Source organism: Musca vetustissima, unplaced genomic scaffold (assembly GCF_032173495.1).
Source record: "Musca vetustissima isolate MV318-11 ecotype Yass unplaced genomic scaffold, APGP_CSIRO_Mvet_v1 utg99366, whole genome shotgun sequence".
In the NCBI taxonomy this organism is placed as follows: Eukaryota; Metazoa; Arthropoda; class Insecta; order Diptera; family Muscidae; genus Musca; species Musca vetustissima.
The window spans coordinates 15,647-34,157 of NW_026886852.1; the positions used below are offsets into that span (position 1 = coordinate 15,647).

The 18,511-nt window shown below is 36.2% G+C and overlaps 2 protein-coding genes and 1 long non-coding RNA gene across 3 annotated transcripts; 1 reads left to right on the forward strand and 2 right to left on the reverse strand.

The window, feature by feature from the left end:
- Positions 1–772: 772 nt before the first annotated feature.
- LOC133334337 (uncharacterized) lies at positions 773–7,513 on the forward strand. Its single transcript, XM_061542626.1, is given in 3 exon segments — positions 773–2,581; positions 6,574–6,776; positions 6,850–7,513. Coding segments are annotated over 3 exon segments (2,676 nt in total).
- Positions 7,514–7,671: 158 nt separating this feature from the next.
- On the reverse strand, positions 7,672–16,112 carry LOC133334336 (uncharacterized). Its single transcript, XR_009754490.1, has 2 exons — positions 16,028–16,112; positions 7,672–7,863 (listed from the first exon to the last, which is right to left on the reverse strand). It is a non-coding gene; the product is annotated as an uncharacterized LOC133334336 (long non-coding RNA).
- A 29-nt stretch (positions 16,113–16,141) lies between these two features.
- Positions 16,142–17,297, reverse strand: LOC133334339 (alkaline phosphatase 4-like). The gene is made up of 3 exons (XM_061542628.1): positions 16,867–17,297; positions 16,210–16,803; positions 16,142–16,147 (listed from the first exon to the last, which is right to left on the reverse strand). Exons 1-3 carry the CDS (start codon positions 17,263–17,265, stop codon positions 16,142–16,144), a joined length of 999 nt encoding a protein of 332 aa, XP_061398612.1. The 5' UTR covers positions 17,266–17,297.
- Positions 17,298–18,511: the final 1,214 nt, after the last annotated feature.

Here is an 18,511-nt window from a genome sequence, read left to right on the forward strand (position 1 = left end):
CGACTCAAAATTGTCTGAAAAATTACCACTATATTTGGGCTTTGGCAAAATATTCTTTTTGCAATGACCACCTTATTTAGACATTGCAAAAAGTATTCTTTGAAATATCCACTCCTTATTTGACCCTTATAAATGAAACATTCTTGAAAATTCCCCCTACTTAGTCGTGGCTTGAAAACATATTCGTTAATAAATCTACATATTAATATAGACACGAAATAATGATCATTAAACAATCACAATTTATTTGGGCTTTGAAACATATTTAAAAAAATCACGCCTTAATTAAGATTAGGTAAACTATTCGTAAAAAATCCTCTCTTTTTTGGGACATATAAAATATTCTTTAAAAATGAACGATTTATTTGTGTCTTAAAAAATTCCACGCTTTATTTTGGGGTTTACAAAAATCTTCGCTTTTGCCCCCCTTCATCTGGGACTTGAAAAAGATCCACACTTAAAAAGAAATAGGTTCTAAAAAAACAGACCTAATTCCGATCTTACAAATATATTCCCTGATGGTTCTCCAAAAAATTGCGCTTTATTTGAGGGTTTGAAAAATATCTTAAAAATCTCCCCTTTGATTGGGTCTTCAAGAAATATTTTAAAAAATCAGACTTAATTTCGACATTACAAACATATTTTTTATTTGGGCCTAGACCAAATATATATGTTATTAATTGATCTGTATTTTAACAAAAATTTAATATACAAATTCGAAATTAATTAGACATTCTTCGTTTTCGTTTCTCAATTACAGTAACCATTGAAAATGATGAACGAGGCATATACGGAATGCCGTGTTCTGCCAGCGATTAATGAAACATTTCCTCAATTCAGTGCCAGACCAGCAATATTAGAACATCAACATCACCTGCAGCCACAACCTTCTCTGCTCCACCCACCAACAGTGCCACAGTCTCAGACAATTTCACATCAACAACAAAGGCAAATAACACCAGTCAACAATTTAATAATTTCCCCATTGGATCTTTCGCTGAGGGCAGGAGTTAATATTGTGCCCATAACACCGCCATCGACACCCTCGCCACCAAGGAAACGGTCAAGATTTATGACAGAGGAACAGCAACAGCATTTTTTGTGGCGACCGCATGTCATGGGAACCACAATACCGCAAACACAAGGGGACAGGCACTCACCAACAACAGCACTAACAAATACTCCACTGAGAAGAAGTCCGAATAGAGTCATGGTAACGGAAAGTCAAAACTTTGTCGCCTCCGCTTATGCTCGTCGAGAGGAATTACCTTTATTCACAATGCAGGACAATGAGGGATATGAAACATTAAGGCAACAACAACAAATGTTTGGAGAACGAAACAATGCCAATACACAGCTGCAGCAGAGCAGTGGATCAGGAGAGGATGGTAGCAATTTTCCGGAAATACCGAAAAGTCAACGAAGTGTAATGATAATGGACGAATATCGCCGGCAGCCTCAGCAACTACCCAGTATGCCAACAATTTATGTCGATGATGAGACAATTGTCCTGACCGAAGATGAGGATGAGGGAGGGGCGGATGATGAGGTCAACAATGAAGTCAATGAAAACGATGTTTCCGAAGAGGACGAAGAAATTGATGAAGAAAATGAAACACTTGTCAGTTCTCAAGAGCTCAACGAAGATGCGGAACTTAATGAGACCCATCACAACAATCATCACCACCACAACATCTCTTCGCCACATAGTTCGTCGCATAACAGTAGTTCCGAACCAACAACTAGGTATTCCAATGGAGAAAAGCGACAAGACGAAAACGCCAACGAGGAAGAGGCGGACGAAGAAGAATATGTTGACATTCTAAGTAACGATGACGACGACATAAATCCTTTGTCCAGCAAAGCCATCACCATGCTCCGACTGCAGAGTCAAAACGAAATCGAACAAGAACTGGCCAAGGATGGCCAAGTGTTGACACGCAACAAATTGGTCTACGAAAATGAAGAATTACACAATCGAGCTGTCGATGGACTGGCGAAATTATTTGACAGGGATTTTAACAAAGGAAATTCCAACAACGATTGTGGCAGCGGCGGTGGCAACGACAACAATGTGAAAACCTACATTGATTTGACAAATTGCACAAAGCCCTGCGAGGAGAATCCTTACACGGCACGGACGGACACCCACGACAAACTAGACACAATTATGATAACCTCAAACTCCAGTGTACCTAATAATGTGAACCCCCAACTAGACTCACTGCCGACACATATTCGACCACCTTCGTATAAAACCCATAAGACCGAACGTAAACGTATGAAACTTCGTAAGCACATGTCACTCGACGAGGAGACCATTAGTCCAGTTTCTGGCACTATTATTCGAAAACTACGAGACGACGAGGAATTGGTGGTGCGTAAAGGCGACATTGATCCAGCTTTCAATGTGGTCGAAGTCACCGAGGAAGCTAAAGCGATTTTGGCCAGTATCGATAATAAGATTGGTGCGTATTTGTGTCAGCTGTGTCGCACGCTGTACGATGATGCCTTTAAGTTGGCCCAACATCGTTGTCCTCGAATTGTTCACATTGAATACAAATGTTCGGAATGTGAAAAGGTGAGTAGTGCAAGGGAATTTTATTTAAGAAAATAAATTTAGTTTTTTATAAAGCGAGTAAAAGTTTTGAAGTTATAGTTTTCGTTTATTATACCCTTCACCATAGCATGGAGGGTATATTAATTTTGTCATTCCGTTTGTAACTCATCGACATATTCATTTCCGACCCTATATATTGTAATCACACTGTCTTCTGATGGAATTGAGATAGGGTGCTGAATTTTTGCATCGAAGATTAGCTATATCGGTTCACGTTTAGGCATAGCCCCCATGTAAAGGTACCCCCAAATTTTCTGGGGTTGTACAGGGCGTTTGGGTTATTATTGGGTACCAAATGTCTCCACTAAAAACTATAAATACAATGTACCATCCAATTTTCGGTATATTTAGGATTTGGAGCATGTTTTCAACTGAATTTGCTGTGATTTCGTATTAAGTAACAAATTTCCGTTTCGAAAATGATTTATATTCGCCGACTTTTGGGGGTAGTCCCCATATAACGCCTTTTTATACCCTCCACCATAGTATGGAGGGTATACTATTTTTATTTTTCCGTTTGTAACACATCGAAATAATCATTTCCGACCCTATAAAGTATATTTTTGATCAACGTAAAAAATATGTGACGATTTGGCCATGTCCGGCTGTCTGTTGTAATAGCCAAAATTTTGCATAGAGTCATCTTTTGTCTGCAGGCAGTTCGAAGATGAGCAGATGATATAAGGGTACCCCTCAATTTTCTGTATTTTAGGGTTCTTGAGCGCGTTTTTCAACTGAATTCGCTGAAATTTGGTACATTGGGTTCTTATTGGGTACCACATTCAATTTTTTTCTGGTAGCCACCATATGGCGGTACCCCCCAATTTTCAGAATTTTTGGGTTTTTAGCGAATTTTTCGACTGATTTGGCTGTAATTTAGTACTTTGAGTTCTTATAGAAAATCTCCCCACAACAAATTATAAATATTGGTCAGTTTTTCGGGTAGCCCCCAACCGAATTTGCTGTAATTTGGTATTTTGTAGTCGTAGTGGCAACAAATCTCCCTACCAAAAATGTATTAATATTCACCCCCCATTTTAGGGGTAGTGCCTATATAACCCCCATTTTTATATTTGTTCCGGATTTTTGGTTACCTCCATATACCCGTATTCCACCATAATATGAGGGATATGCTGTACTCTAAATTGTTTGTTTATACCCTATATAGGGTGGAATTGTAATGCGATTTAGTCGATTTATCCATATGTTGTAATCATTCTTCCTTTGGAGGATATCGAAATAAAAAAACTCAGATTCGATAATGTATATATCGACGCGCATTTAGACATAGCCCCTATATAAATGCAATCGGCTTAAATTTGAGTCTTTGGTGCATTATTTACCTAAAATCGGGCGAAATTATATATGTGAGCTATATTTTTTAAGTAAGTTATTTATACTCTTTCGAGACGAGCTTAATGATGTATGTTTTGCAGTGAAAAGGAAAGCCAGTAGAAGAACCTACGAACCCACCATTATGCGACGCGTTTCGCCGTTGGTTAAGCGGCTCATCAGGCATATTGGGCTATGTGGCTTTACACAGGTCGTATGTTGATAACTTGTATTTATTCCACCCTGACTTGCATATGCAAATTAAATTCCAATTTGTCAAGATTCGACATTTGTCTTCTTTCTAGAAACAATCCCAATCCAAAGCAGATTTTTGTTGTAGCGATGGATAATTAATCCACACACCTACAATTGCTACCTTGGTATACACATGATTTTTGCGCAACCGTTTTTAGAGGGTGTTGTTGATGGCTCAGAACGTTAAGTGGTCTGGCAACATTTGTGTTGCTCTGAGGACCGAAGTTCGAGCCCTAGCCGTGCTCAGCTGAAATAATTTTTGTTATTTGAATTTTGCCTTGTGGGGTCAGTGATCATTTGAAAGTAATTTTTAAGTGAGTTATTTATACTCTTTCGAGTCGAGCTAGGGCTAAGGCTCAAACTTCGGTCCTCAGAGCAACACAAATGAGATGTGCCAAATTTTATCCAATTTTGATCATAAATGCGACGTGTACTTTGTTTACAATTTAACGTGGGCAGACAGAAGGACGGACATACTAAAATCGACTCGGAAAGACATAATACCCTGTACCACAATGTGGTGAAGGGTATTAATATTAGGTTCGAAATTGAGCTATCGGTCCTTAATTAGGCATAACCCTTCATATTATAAAAAAACCAAACATTCGTTAATTCCTACACAATATTGTCAATATTGGTCCCGCTTAAGGTATGCCTCATATAACTTTACCCTCTAAATTGCAGTATTTTCAAGATTTTATACCCATATTTCACCCCACATGCGTTCATAATATAGATCCAAATTTTGGGGTTTTAAGTTTTTAGGAAATATCCCCATTAGAGATTTGTATTTGTATGGGGGATATTCCTACAAAGTATGGGGGATATTCCTACAAAGTATGGAAGTATGGACGATTTAGCCATCGGACGATATCGAGATAAAAATCTAGAACGTCAGGTTTAGACATATATCGGTCCGCATTTAGGCCTAGACCCTATATAACCTACAGATGTAATAATTATGGTGAAGGAAGATATTGTGATACAGACTTTGCCTTGTAAATTGCAGTATTTTGAAGATTTTATACACATTTTCAAAAAATGCCTTTTCGGGCTTTCCGATATTATGAAAAATCAACATTAAATATTGCCGAAATTTGTATTTGGTGTACATTATGGTTTACGAAAATCGATTAGGAATCGATGAGGAATGTTTATTATAAATTGAAAGAATATTCATTGACTTTTTTCCAATCGTTGAGTCCAATTGTCGATGGCTATCGACCGGCCTGAAACTCAACTTCAAGTAATCTTCTCCCGGAGTGTTTCTTCAAAAGGCGATGAAAACGCGCCGACTTTTGTCAGGATAAATTTCTTGAACCTCTTTATGTTTCATACTGTAGTGTTAGATAAAGTATAGGATTAATGAAAGTCCAAAGTATTTATGAGAAGTGATCAAAAACAATTGATTTTCATAAAATTTCATGAGTTACGTATATTCATGAATTCTTGCCACAGAATCTTGTCTGGAAAATACGTCCCGTTTTCATCGGAAACACAAAAAATCGATGCTTGCGCATAAGTTTTTGCCCAAAAGCCAAAGCGCAATCATGCCTTAAACATCGTATTCACCGGAGCTGTCCTCGGCGCACATTTTCGTCTTCCCAAAAACTGTAGGCACCGACGAAAGGGCTGATCTATTGATTATATTTAACAGCGCATTTCTGAAATCTTTCGAGGCTTAGACAAAAGTGTATTATATATATTAATAAATAAACAAACGGTTAATTTTTTATCGGACCTTTACTGTTCGATTTTGATCGGAACTGGATTATAGTTTGAAAGTTGATTTGTACAGGTCAAATTTAAATCTCAACAATTTCTATTTAAACAAGTAAAAAAGTGTCAGTCAGTGTTGGCAACAGATATATACCCTCAGTCTTCGGAATTACACACAGATTTTATTATTCGCTTTTTACATATAAGGTATACGATTTTATCAAAGAGGTTTCGGATTGGATGTTAATCAAATCGGTTATTAAAAATTAAACCAGTATTGCCATGAGGCACATTTTTGCCGTATCTAAGTGTATATATCCTCATTAGCCATAAGGCTGAGGGCAGGGACGTACGCAGGGGGGCGGCCCTGAAGGCCCGGCCCCCCCCCCCGAAATGCATTTTTTCAAAGTAAATTTATGTTTGCAACAGCGATTTTTTTCATTTTGTACTATCGGAAATGCGAAAATGCGAAGTACAGGTACATGTTCATGTTCCTAGCCTTAGAGTCTGTGACTCGGTATTTAACAAAAACATACTAGCAGTTCACGATGTTTCTATTAAAAATGTAGTTGAATTGTTTCCCTAAACAACAATCTACTCGTAGAATTCTTATTTTCCTGTTAATAATAAATTTCGATTTCTTGTAGGTCTTCAATTGTCCCGCAAATTTGGCATCACATCGGCGTTGGCATAAACCCAAATCGGAACTATTGGCTAATAGTCAGGCCAAGAAGCGACAACATTCAGAACGGCTTCCCACATCAGTTAGACATTCTCCAGACAAAAATATCAATGACGATGGAGTCGATGGGATATTCCCATGTAATCAATGTGGCAAAACATTCCGACGGTAAGTGTTAATAAAAGCTCACATATTTTAACTTAAAGTCTAATAAGAAATATAAATTTTATTCTCATTTTAGACAAGCCTATTTGAAAAAACATCAAGCTTCGCATCAGATGTTGGAAAATCTCAAATCATTGGATATATTTAAAAACTCCTCCGCAAACTCAGCAAACCTTCACCCACCCGTGGGAACACACTTAAATGCAGCACTTCACACACCATCACGTATTCCCAATACACCAATATATCCACCAATGATACCGCCTCGGCCATATCCTACAACACGTTTTGGCGCCTTTCCATTCGGAGCTCCCTTCGACCACCGACGTTTCTATACCCTGGGCGAATTCTATTTATCCCAACAATTGGAACGTTCATCGGCCTTTCAATATGTCCAAGCTAATCATTTGCGTAATCTAAGTAATGTTGCTGCGGGGAATTTCGGTAATCGTCCTACACCTCTAGTCCCGCTACCCGTTAAATGACAAAATATTTTACGGCCAGTGCCAAGGATAGCTGCAGCGGCCTCGTCAACAATTACCGCAACCACCACAATTAGTCAGGAATCTTCTACTCCGTCTGTGGCCACTGGACGTCCGCCAATATTAAACCACTCTAATCCTCCCTTACCACCACGACCCGTTGCAAATCCCTCACCCATAAAACCCTTTAACTTGATGACATCTAATATTTATGGTTCTAGTAATTCTAATTCACGTTCTGAATTTGAGGATGTGTAAATTTAAATTTTAAATAAATTTCTATTATTGTTAGCCAAATATATTTGAAAAAAAAACTAAAATAAAAAAACAACAGAATAAAAATTTACAATCACATCAATAAATTTCAATTTAAACTGTTACGCATCGATGTTTAAACTTTTTTCTTTGATTTTCGGGGTTGAAATGGTCCCATTTGTAGGGAGTAAGAGATAACATGGGCCATATAGGTTTCATCGTGTATACTGTGAAATAGATGTGAGTTGGGTCCCTTGGCAAAAAGTAAGATGTCTTCGGAAGACACACGATCGTTGGAGGATTGTGTAAAGTCCATAAATGCCACCAGCACCAGCGTGGATTCGGGTGAAAATCTGTAAAATAAATTTGATATCATTTTTAATGAAAATTTCAAAAACAAAAAAAAATAAATATTTTTCAAGCTTTAAAATAGGCGTGGATGCTCTATAATAGACGTGGATTTTTATACCCTTCACCACACTGTGGTACAGGGTATTATGGCTATGTACATATGTTTGTAAGAGGCAAAATGAAACGCGATAGACACATGGTTCCTTTTGAGAATATGCATAGAATCACTTTTTGAGTCGATTTATGCATGTCCGTCCGTCTGTTGGTGTCAAAATGTAAACAAAGTACAGGTCGCATTTATGATCCGAATTGGATGAAATTTGGCATAGGTCACTCAATTGGCCCTATTGAAATTGGGGAAAATCGGTTCAGATTTAAATATAGCTGCCATATATAGTTTCGTCCGATTTTATGTAAATGGTGCACCATAGCCCCCATATATCCTTCGATTTACACGTAGGGCATTGGCATAGGGTACTGAATTGGGTGTGGAATAATGTGTGCAAAGTTTCGTGAAAATAGCTCCCACATATATTTTCGACCGATTTAATGTAAATGGTGCACCAAAGTCCCTATATATATCCGTCGATTTGTACGAAATTTGGCATAGGGTACTGAATTTGGTGTAGAATAATGTGTGCTAAGTTTCGAGAAAATCGGTTCAGATTTAGATATAGCTCCCATATATATTTTCGTCCGATTTTATGTAAATGGTGCACCAAAGCCTCTATATATCTTTCGATTTGCACTAAATTTGCCACAGCGTAGGGAACTAAGTCTAAAATTATGTGTGCAAAGTTTCGTGAAAATCGGTTCAGATTTAGATATAGCTCCCACATATATTTTCGTCCGATTTAATGTAACTGGTGCACCAAAATCCTTATATATCCGTCGATTTGCACCAAATTTGGCACAGCGTACGGAATTAATTCTAAAATGATGTGTGCTGATTTTCGATAATATCGGTTCAGATTCAGATATAGCTCCCATATATACATTCGTCCGATTTTATGTAAATGGTACACTAAAGCCCCTATATATCTTCCGATTTGCACGAAATTTGGCACAGCGTACGGTTTTAAGTCTAAAATGATGTGTGCAAAATTTCGTGAAAATCGGTTCAGATTTCGATATAGCTCCTATATATATTTTCGTCCGATTTTATGTAAATAGTGTACCAAAGTATCTATATATCTTTCGATTTGCACGAAATTGGACACAGCGTACGGATTTAAGTCTAAAATGATGTGTGCAAAGTTTCGTAAAGATCGGTTCAGATTTAGATATAGCTCCCATATATATTTTCGTCCGATTTTATGTAAATGGTACACTAAAGCCCCTATATATCTTCCGATTTGCACGAAATTTGGCACAGCGTACGGTTTTAAGTCTAAAATGATGTGTGCAAAATTTCGTGAAAATCGGTTCAGATTTCGATATAGCTCCTATATATATTTTCGTCCGATTTTATGTAAATGGTGTACCAAAGTATCTATATATCTTTCGATTTGCACGAAATTGGACACAGCGTACGGATTTAAGTCTAAAATGATGTGTGGAAAGTTTCGTGAAAATCGGTTCAGATTTAGATATAGCTCCCATATAGAGTTTCGTCCGATTTTAGGTAAATGGTGTACGAGATTCCCTACATATCTTTCGATTTGCACGAAATTTGCCACAGCGTACTGGATTAAGTATGGAATTGTGTGTGTTATGATTTATGAACATCGGTAAAGATTTAGATATAGCTCCCATATATAGTTTCGTCCGATTTTATGTTAATGGTGCACCAAATTCCCAATATATCTTTCTTGGTGCAGAATGATGTGTGTTAATCAGATACCCGATTGAGATTAAATTTATGTAAATAAAATCGATTACATAAATTTGTTACATTGTACGCAAAAGACTTTAAACTTGCCCGAATGTAATGAAATTTAGCATAGGTTCCAGATAACATATTCAAGTTTGTTCAATGTCATGTAATTGTTCTTTCGAAAAGGCGGAGTCTGTTAGGAGACATATGTACCCAAAGTGGTGAAGGGTATCATATAGTCGGCCCAGTCCGACTTTAATACTTTCCTTACTGGTTTTAAAATGTTTTTTTCATGCTCTAAAAGGCGTGGATTTAAGAAAATTTTAAAAAATAAGGCCTACAAAAAAAGTAAGGTCTACAATAGGAGTGGATTTTAAAAAAGTAAAAATTAAGGACTAAAATAAGCGTGAGTTTAAAAAAATGCAAGGTTTACAAAAAAATAAGGTATACAATAGACGTGGATTTTTTACATTTTTTAGCGTCTGTAGTATGCGCGAATTTAAAATATTGTTACGAATATAACTTTAGATTTAAGTTAATTTAGATGAATTCCGTTAATTTAAGAATTTGAATTGTAACGTAAATTTCTACTACGCAGTTTATTTGAATAACTTCACAACAACAACTACTGTATAGATTTTTCCACATCCTTCCATTTCCTCTTTCATTTCCTATTTTTTGTTGACGTACAAATCTTGTTAAACGTCATCATTCCTCTTTCTTTGTTACCCCCTCGCCTGTATATGCGTTGTTGTTATTGTTTACTCACTGTAAGGTTGTATGTGTTTGTTGCATTTGTAGATTGTTCGTAATCTAGGTGTTACCAGATCGTCTAGAAACTTCTGTAGCGACAGGCGAGGCTCATATAAATAGGGGAAATGGAAAGGCAGTCAGTCAGTTGTGAATCAGATCCCGAATTGAAACCGTCAAGTAACGTAAAGCTGTAAAGTAACGTGCAAAGTAAAGTTGTGTAAATAAAATCATTGTAATAATCGTAATCAGAAAGAACCCGCGTTTTATTTAGTACGAACTGTGCTGGGAAATAAAACAACGTCTACACGGGATTAAGTAAAATCCAAGAACGTAACAATATATTATTCGCTTCGCTAAAATTGAGAAACTTTACACGTCTGTCAAGGCCTCCCAAGCCCATATGGATTTTGACACTACCAAATAAGGCTGTGTCCATCGAGAATATATCACAATTGGCCGTCTAACCACAGCCCCTCTGCAGATCAGAAACCACATAAATTTTTTTTTTTTTTTTGGAAATTCTCTTTAAGATTTTTCTACCGTTTAGTTTTTTATATATTTTTAGTTTAAAATTACATTAAATTGTACGCATTTTCCGATTTTAATAATTAAATTATTCTCTCTATAAATATATTAAATATTTTTCCCAAGTCAAAAAATATTTAAAAGCAAGCAACGATATTAGCGTTTTTTTTTCTAGTTTTCAATAAAGTCGTTGACCATTTTCATAACATTGACAACACTGTTCTCTCCTAACTGCTCATCCTTCAGTTGTCAATTTTTTACACGGTTGTCGGTCGTGAACGCTGCTCGTCTATTTAAAAAGTTAAGATTTTGCGGAATTAATTGGTTAAAAATAACAGAAAAGTGTGAACTTATATAAATTACAACATTTATTATATAATTATTATCAAATTCAAGTGTTTTCTGGAGTATTTCATTCCTAATTTGAAGTTTCTTTTTTTTACATTTCTATGGCAAGGCAATTGTTTTGTTTTTCTTTTTCTTTCGTCGTTGAATTCGTTCGTGTGTGCATTGTGTGAGAGAATTACTATTGTGTTGTTGTTGTTATGTTTTGCCGGTTGTGATTTATTTCAGGCATGCTTACCCATATACGCTACCGTAACTGAGGGTCGATGGGTAAACACAAGTTCTCTTTTTCTCTCTTTATGTCAGTCGTTGTTAATGGTGAATTCTCAGTTACGCTAGCACACACTTGCTCTCAATTTAATTTTGCCCAACACTGATTTATTTACGTTTTAACTATGATCTTTCGGTCGGGTGTTTTTTTCTAATCGTTTCAATGAGAGCTTCGTGCGAATGTTATGTACATATGTATTATTGTCAGAAATTGAACTGCATAAGCAAGTGTCAGAGAAAGGTTTCTTACATTGGAGAGCGCTGATGAAACTCTTCTTGCCATACCGTTTGTTTTTATTGGATACTGTGATTGTCAAAAAAGGTAAGTTCAATTAGAAAATAAAATATTTGTAAAATGCTTCAAAAATTGAAAAATCTAACAGAGAAAGAATAATGATATGCATAATAAGTTTGTTCATGCCCAGTAGTTATACCATTTACTACACTGTGGTGCAGGTTGTAATGTATTTGTGCATATTAATCGTTTATTTTAAAAGTGGTTTAATTTCAAATAGGCTTCTGATACCAATCTTGGGTTTCTAGAAAAGTTTACAAAACACATTACGTTATGTATTAATCATGTTTAAGGACACAAAGGCAGGAACAAAATCAATACCACTTAACAAAATTTTTGAAACCAATAAAAGCTAAACCTTAAAATATATTAAAATAAAGACAAAATGGACCTATACCACTTTCAAAATAAACGACTCATATGTTTCGGAATGTCCAACTTGGGCACCGTTTTTTTTTTTTTTTTTGTATGATTTGTTGCCATTTTAAAAGTAACTTCATAATGTCTCTCTTATAGAAGTCCTGCTCTCTATTTCCAAAAAAAAAAAACTCAAATCGTCGATTTTCACAATTCCCTTAGATACCAATTTATCATTAAAAAAAAAATTGCAATGCAAGAAAAATTTGATAATCGCTTGGTGCCAAGTTCGAACTGTATGGCGAATGCAATAAAACTCCCCAACCAAGCTCCCGAATTTTCTGGCGAGTCACTGTAGATGTGTGTGGCTTAGCGTTGTCCTGTTGGAACACGACACCTCTACTTTTGGCCAATTCAGGCCGGTTCTGATCAATTGTAGATGATTTAAAAATAAAAAAAAAAAAAATAAAAAAATGTATGGTCGATTTTTATCTCCTGAGTGATGTTACAACTGCTAACATGCCGGTCAACTTCCATCATTTCTCGGATTTTATCGACATTTTCAAAAATTCCTGAACGGAATCTATGAAACCAGAATTGCACGTAATTGGCTGTTACAGTATCAGAACCACCACTCACAATTTTAGCCGCTTGGCTTGCAATTTCGCCTTTGTCAAAGAAAAACTGTAAAATGTACCGAATTTTCTCTTTGTTCACTTTCACCTGTAACTCACAACTGAATGCACCAAACAAGAAAAGCAAAATATTTTTTACTGCGAAACTTCCAACGAGCATAAATTTGAAATTGTTTGATCGATACTTTACGATAAATCTATCAGTACAGACATCTGCCAAAAAACAATGGATTTCCCAAACTATTATTTTCATTCGATTTTATGTAAATCACCCATTGAGACGAAATATTTGGTCTAGAATGATGTTCGTTAAGATTCGCTGAAATCGGTTCAAATTTAGATATAGATCTCACATATATTCGGCCGATTTTATCTAAATGGTGCACTAAATACCCAACGTTTAAACGTCATGACATGTTGCACAGCATATCTAATGGAGTCTGAAATAAAGCTTATTAAGTTCAAATCGGTTCAAATTTAAATATTGCTCCCATATACATATATTTTTGTCCGATTTCAGAAAATTATGACCAAATACCCAAGTTATTTCGATTGAGAAGAAATTTTTTCAAATTGATTATAACTTGTATTAATCGTATTTATTGTCAGATTTATATAAAATTTTGCATGTATTATAGTTTTGGTCCTAACGCTAACTCTAAAGGGAATGGTGAATATTGGTCCAAATTTAAATACAGTTTCCGCATGTATAATCCGCCGCTAAAAAATATAGCCTTAAGCGACAAACATTGAGTCGCATATTAAAACAAAATATAACCTGTAGAGGATCTGAATTCCAACCAGACTGATAGCAATACCAGTAGTGTTGGCGGTTTATTTGGGATACCATTTGTATTTAATTTTTGCAAAATAGTCAGGCTGAATCCCATTTTGTTGTTTTTTTTTATAAAAAACAACTAGATAAGATGAGCATTTGTTCTACGTACTTATAAGTCTTATATATAAAACCAGTAAGGAAAATTCAAAAGTCGGACGGGGCCGACTATTTGATACCCTTCACATACTTGTGTACATACAAGTGACGCTCATATGTACAATATCCTGTAGATAGAATATACATAGCATCTTTGGGGACCATTGAAATGGTATCGGACGAAATTAACTGTCTGAACTAAATTAAAACAACCCATACATCTACCATTCTGAAATTTATTAAAAATTGAATGTCAATCATTTGTATGAAATCGAGCAAAATATGTATGGTGCTATATATAAATGTGCGTATTTGAGCAACCGTATGCCGCAGCACAGTGCGCTATCCAAAATGTAGCTCGACACAAAATCCAATACACGTTATTCTAGATTCCATTTGGTACGTTGTGCACTAATACGTCCTAATCGGAGAAACTTTAGTTATATATATGTATGGAATGTATATCGAAACATCAATCATCTTCAATCCAATACGCAATATTTCATGTAAATTGAACACCATTTGTATGTGGCAGCTATATCTACATCTGAACATGATTTCAGAAACCTTCATGGATTTTGTCGCAATCGGACAAATATTGGCAGTATGGTGCTCCAAATCGGACGAAACGAAAAGCTTTATCTAAATCTTAACCGATTCCAACAAAACTTCGCTCTCATCAATCAGGACCTAATTCAATAACGGACGAAACTATATATGGGAACTATATCTAAATCTGAACCGATTTTCTCCAATTTCATTAGGGTTTGCCCTTGGGCCAAATAAGTGAACTGTGCCAAATTTTATTAAAATCGTATCATAAATGGCCTGAATTTGTTCACAAAAATACATGGACGGACGGACATGCGTAAATCGACTCAGAAAGTGATTCTATGCATATTCTCAAAAGGAACCATGGGTCTATCTCAATTCCTTTTGCCTGTACCACAGTGTGGTGAAGGGTATAAAAACAATATGAATATCTGTACCGAAATATTCCTGAAACGTTCATAGAACTGTTACAGAAATAATTAATATCTTTACTAAATTTATCAATCTGATCGGGAATACTTAATTTTGAAGCGGAATAGGAATCTAAGTTTAAACTATGACAAATTCATCAATTCGTAACGACGAATTGGGAATGGGAATTCTCACTTTTAAGTGACAATAATTCGATATAATGTAGAAATAGTGCTAAATATGTAATTGGGGTGCTATTGTATTTTTTACTTCCAAATAGTGCTAAAATTAGTACAATTGTACCAACTTTTGCATCCCTGATATGTACTGAGTTATAAAGTCTAAACAAAAAGTGCGAAGCTGCCCCCGTCTTCCCTACCCATCACAATTACCAGTTAAATCTATGGTTCTGCGGATCTATATCACAAGCTTGCACACTCTTGACCGATTAGAGCTCAACCACCCCTCGGCGGCATCTATTTCGAAACATGTACTCCCGGAATAAAAAGTACTTCATATGATCTACATATTGTTTTTTACACAAAAATGTTTAGATTATATAGACCCGCTAACCATTGATCTTCATTATCATAGAAAAATGTTGATGTTCGGCTGGTAATTGTGGCGTCAAGAGACTATTCCATATTTCATATCCTAAATATCTTATGTTCATAATATAAACTTATAGGCGCCTTCCTAGACCATAACCAAAACTTTCTGCCAAATTGTCTAGCTATCTGGGTCTGCGTTTGTTTGAATACGCTAAATATTGACCTATCTTCATCAAAACAGTCATGCCTGTTCAATGATCAGACTACTTTCTTTTTTTAAAATTCCTTGATGTTTGGGTCAAAATTGTGGCCTCTAGAGCCACCAGAAAAACGTATAAAAATAAAGTTGTTGGTACATTTCATGAGATACCCATATCATTAAGATATTAAAATGTAGTTCAAAAGTTATTAGTTAGGATGTTGGTGCTATATGAAAGGTGGAAAGATCGACTTTCTTTCAATCCATTAAAAAATATAAAAACAAAAAAACTTAATATGCATATTTCCATACGATTTTTAGATAATGTCTCCTGTTCGGTATTTTAAAGGTTTTTAGGTCATTTTCCCACCGAAATGATTTTAAATTGTCATTTCGGATTCCTGGTGAATAAAAATCTGCTTCTCAGAAATTTTTCAATTTAAGTTTTATACAGGTAGTATACACTTCTCCAAAAATCGAAATCATTTAAATTCAATATCCTCTTCTATCACTTTATACTCACCTTGAATTATCTATAGTATCCGTTATGGTCCGATTAAATTCCAACAGTGTTTCACGAAAATCTCCCACACCATTACCTCGTACATCCGTTTCGGCCACAAAAACATACCCCGCATTAGGTCTCCACAAAACATTCAGGGCTTTTGAAACCATATCGCTAAATGCAGGACTTTTCTCCCGAACATTGCCATTGGCAAAGATGCCCAAGACATAGTCACGCGAGGTACCATTAAATTTCAGCAGATCTTTTGTTGTTTCCAATAATTTAAATTTGACATTCTCTTCCAATTTTGTGGCTTTCCAATCTTGTAAAAGATTTCGCTTATCTTTCGAATCACAAGCGCCGGCATCAACATCGGTATCGTTAGCGAGAAGTGACAGCAAGGTCTGTTTACCACCACCCATAATGACGTTGAGTTGTTGACCCGTTTCACTGTTCATTAACTGTTCCGCAACATCCAGACAATCGGAAGATAAACGTTTTTCTTTTGGCATGGCGGTATCACATTCCCAGTCTGTATCGGCAGTGTGGGCGTAGAGGGCTGCCACCGGATTACTTGTAACCCGTTTGGTGGTAATAAACCCAGTCCGCAACTGCTTGGCCTGAGCCTGTTCCATAATGCTTTGTACATGATATGTTGCCATATTCGCTTGACTACAATTTTGAAACTCTACACGTCTATCGAGGCCTCCCAAACCCATACGGGTTTTCACACCACCGAATAGGGCGGTGCCCATGGAGAAGATATCACAATTGGCTGTGTAGCCACAGCTACTCTGGAAATTCGGAAACCACAAAAATTTATTTTTGGAAATTATCTTCAAGAACCCTCCTCCTACCTTCAATACCCCCAAATGGGGAAATGAATCCCATAGATAATCCGTTACATTTCCATCCTCCCCAAATCGTGCCCTTGCCAACATTTCCGTCGTTACACCATCCGCCAGAAAAACAATAACATTTTTCACCTCCCCCTTATAGCGTTGAGTACCCTTGGAGGTTAGCCTTAGATCTTCCAGGCCCCTTGCAAACCATTCCTCTTGCTCCGGTGGCAAATTCATTGTCCAATATCCAATACTGCCAGCATCTACCGTGTCCGTATCCACTTCATAGCGTACTGTCAGACCTATACAAATCAACGATATGACCATGGCCATTAACACCGTTCCGGCCACAATGAAAATTTGCGTTGACTTCAATTTAACGCGACTTGCCACCGACTTCACTTTGTTATCCATTGCCAGACGAGATGAGAACCGTTTCAAGACTAATATCTCGAATTGAATAATAACGCCCAGCCAGCCAACCAGCCACTGAGTCGGCTCATTCAGAATTCGCATGTAATTGAAATTTATCTGCTGCAGCTGCGTCTCATCGTCGTCGTCAGATTTTTATGACGTTTAGCCATAAAGATAACATCAGACAAGTTTATTGTAAAGTTTTTCATGTCTTATGTATTGACACTTGTTGTTGTTTTTATTATTGTTATTATTTGTTTATTTATATTTAAAATGAATGATTTATCTCAGATGCGATTAGGCTATAAAACCAAAACAAACACCGCAATTCATTTTTAGAAACTTTGTTGATTCACTCTCCTCTCTCAGATCGTTATGTGTTTGTCATTAAAATATTTGTTTTACTTATTCTAGGCAGTTGTGGATGTTGTTGTTGTGGGAATGTTAACTTGTTGGTATATCCCCTCTTCTAGGGGATTCCGATTGGAAATTGAAAAAAAAACTCAATATTTTGACTGGAAAATTTTATTAACAATTAAAACAAATTAATTAAAACCTTGTTAGCAAAACAGTATGGGAAGCATGACCGACCATGTGATCCACAATATAGCTACCACGGTATTTTTTAGTACTGTATTGAAAAATATCCGTTGGTCTCAGAAGTACATGTTTCTTCTATATGGGTCTACCACAAGACATCATTTGTTTCTATAGAAGTTTATATTTTCTACAGACAAGAATCTTAGTTCTAGAAAAAAATGTCGCCTAAAGTCGGTGTTGCCTACAGATATTTAACCTCAGCCTATGGTTTGCGGAGGTTTTAGGAATTCCGCACTGGTTTTATTATTCGATTTATATAAAGTATATGCTATATTTCCGATTTAATGAAGATCAAATCTAATTCGCATCAAATTAAATTAAAAAGTTTATAACATATTGAATCTTTGTGGGGGAGGTATCAGAGTGGGATGGTAGAGGGTTCCACTTTCGAACTTGATTAAGACTTGGTAAATATAATAGGTTGTGAAAAGTTTGGTTCATATCGGAAGGCGAATGGAATGCCTTTGATATTGGATTTGTAAATATTAAAATGTTTGACCACGTGTGGAGGAGGTACCAGAATGAGTGGACCAATGGGTCCCATCTTTGGACTAGATGTAGACTTGGTAGAAATAATAGGTTCTGCATAGTTTGGTTCAATTTGTTGGGTGTTTGCCAGAAGGAGTGAACCCGTTGGTCCTATCGA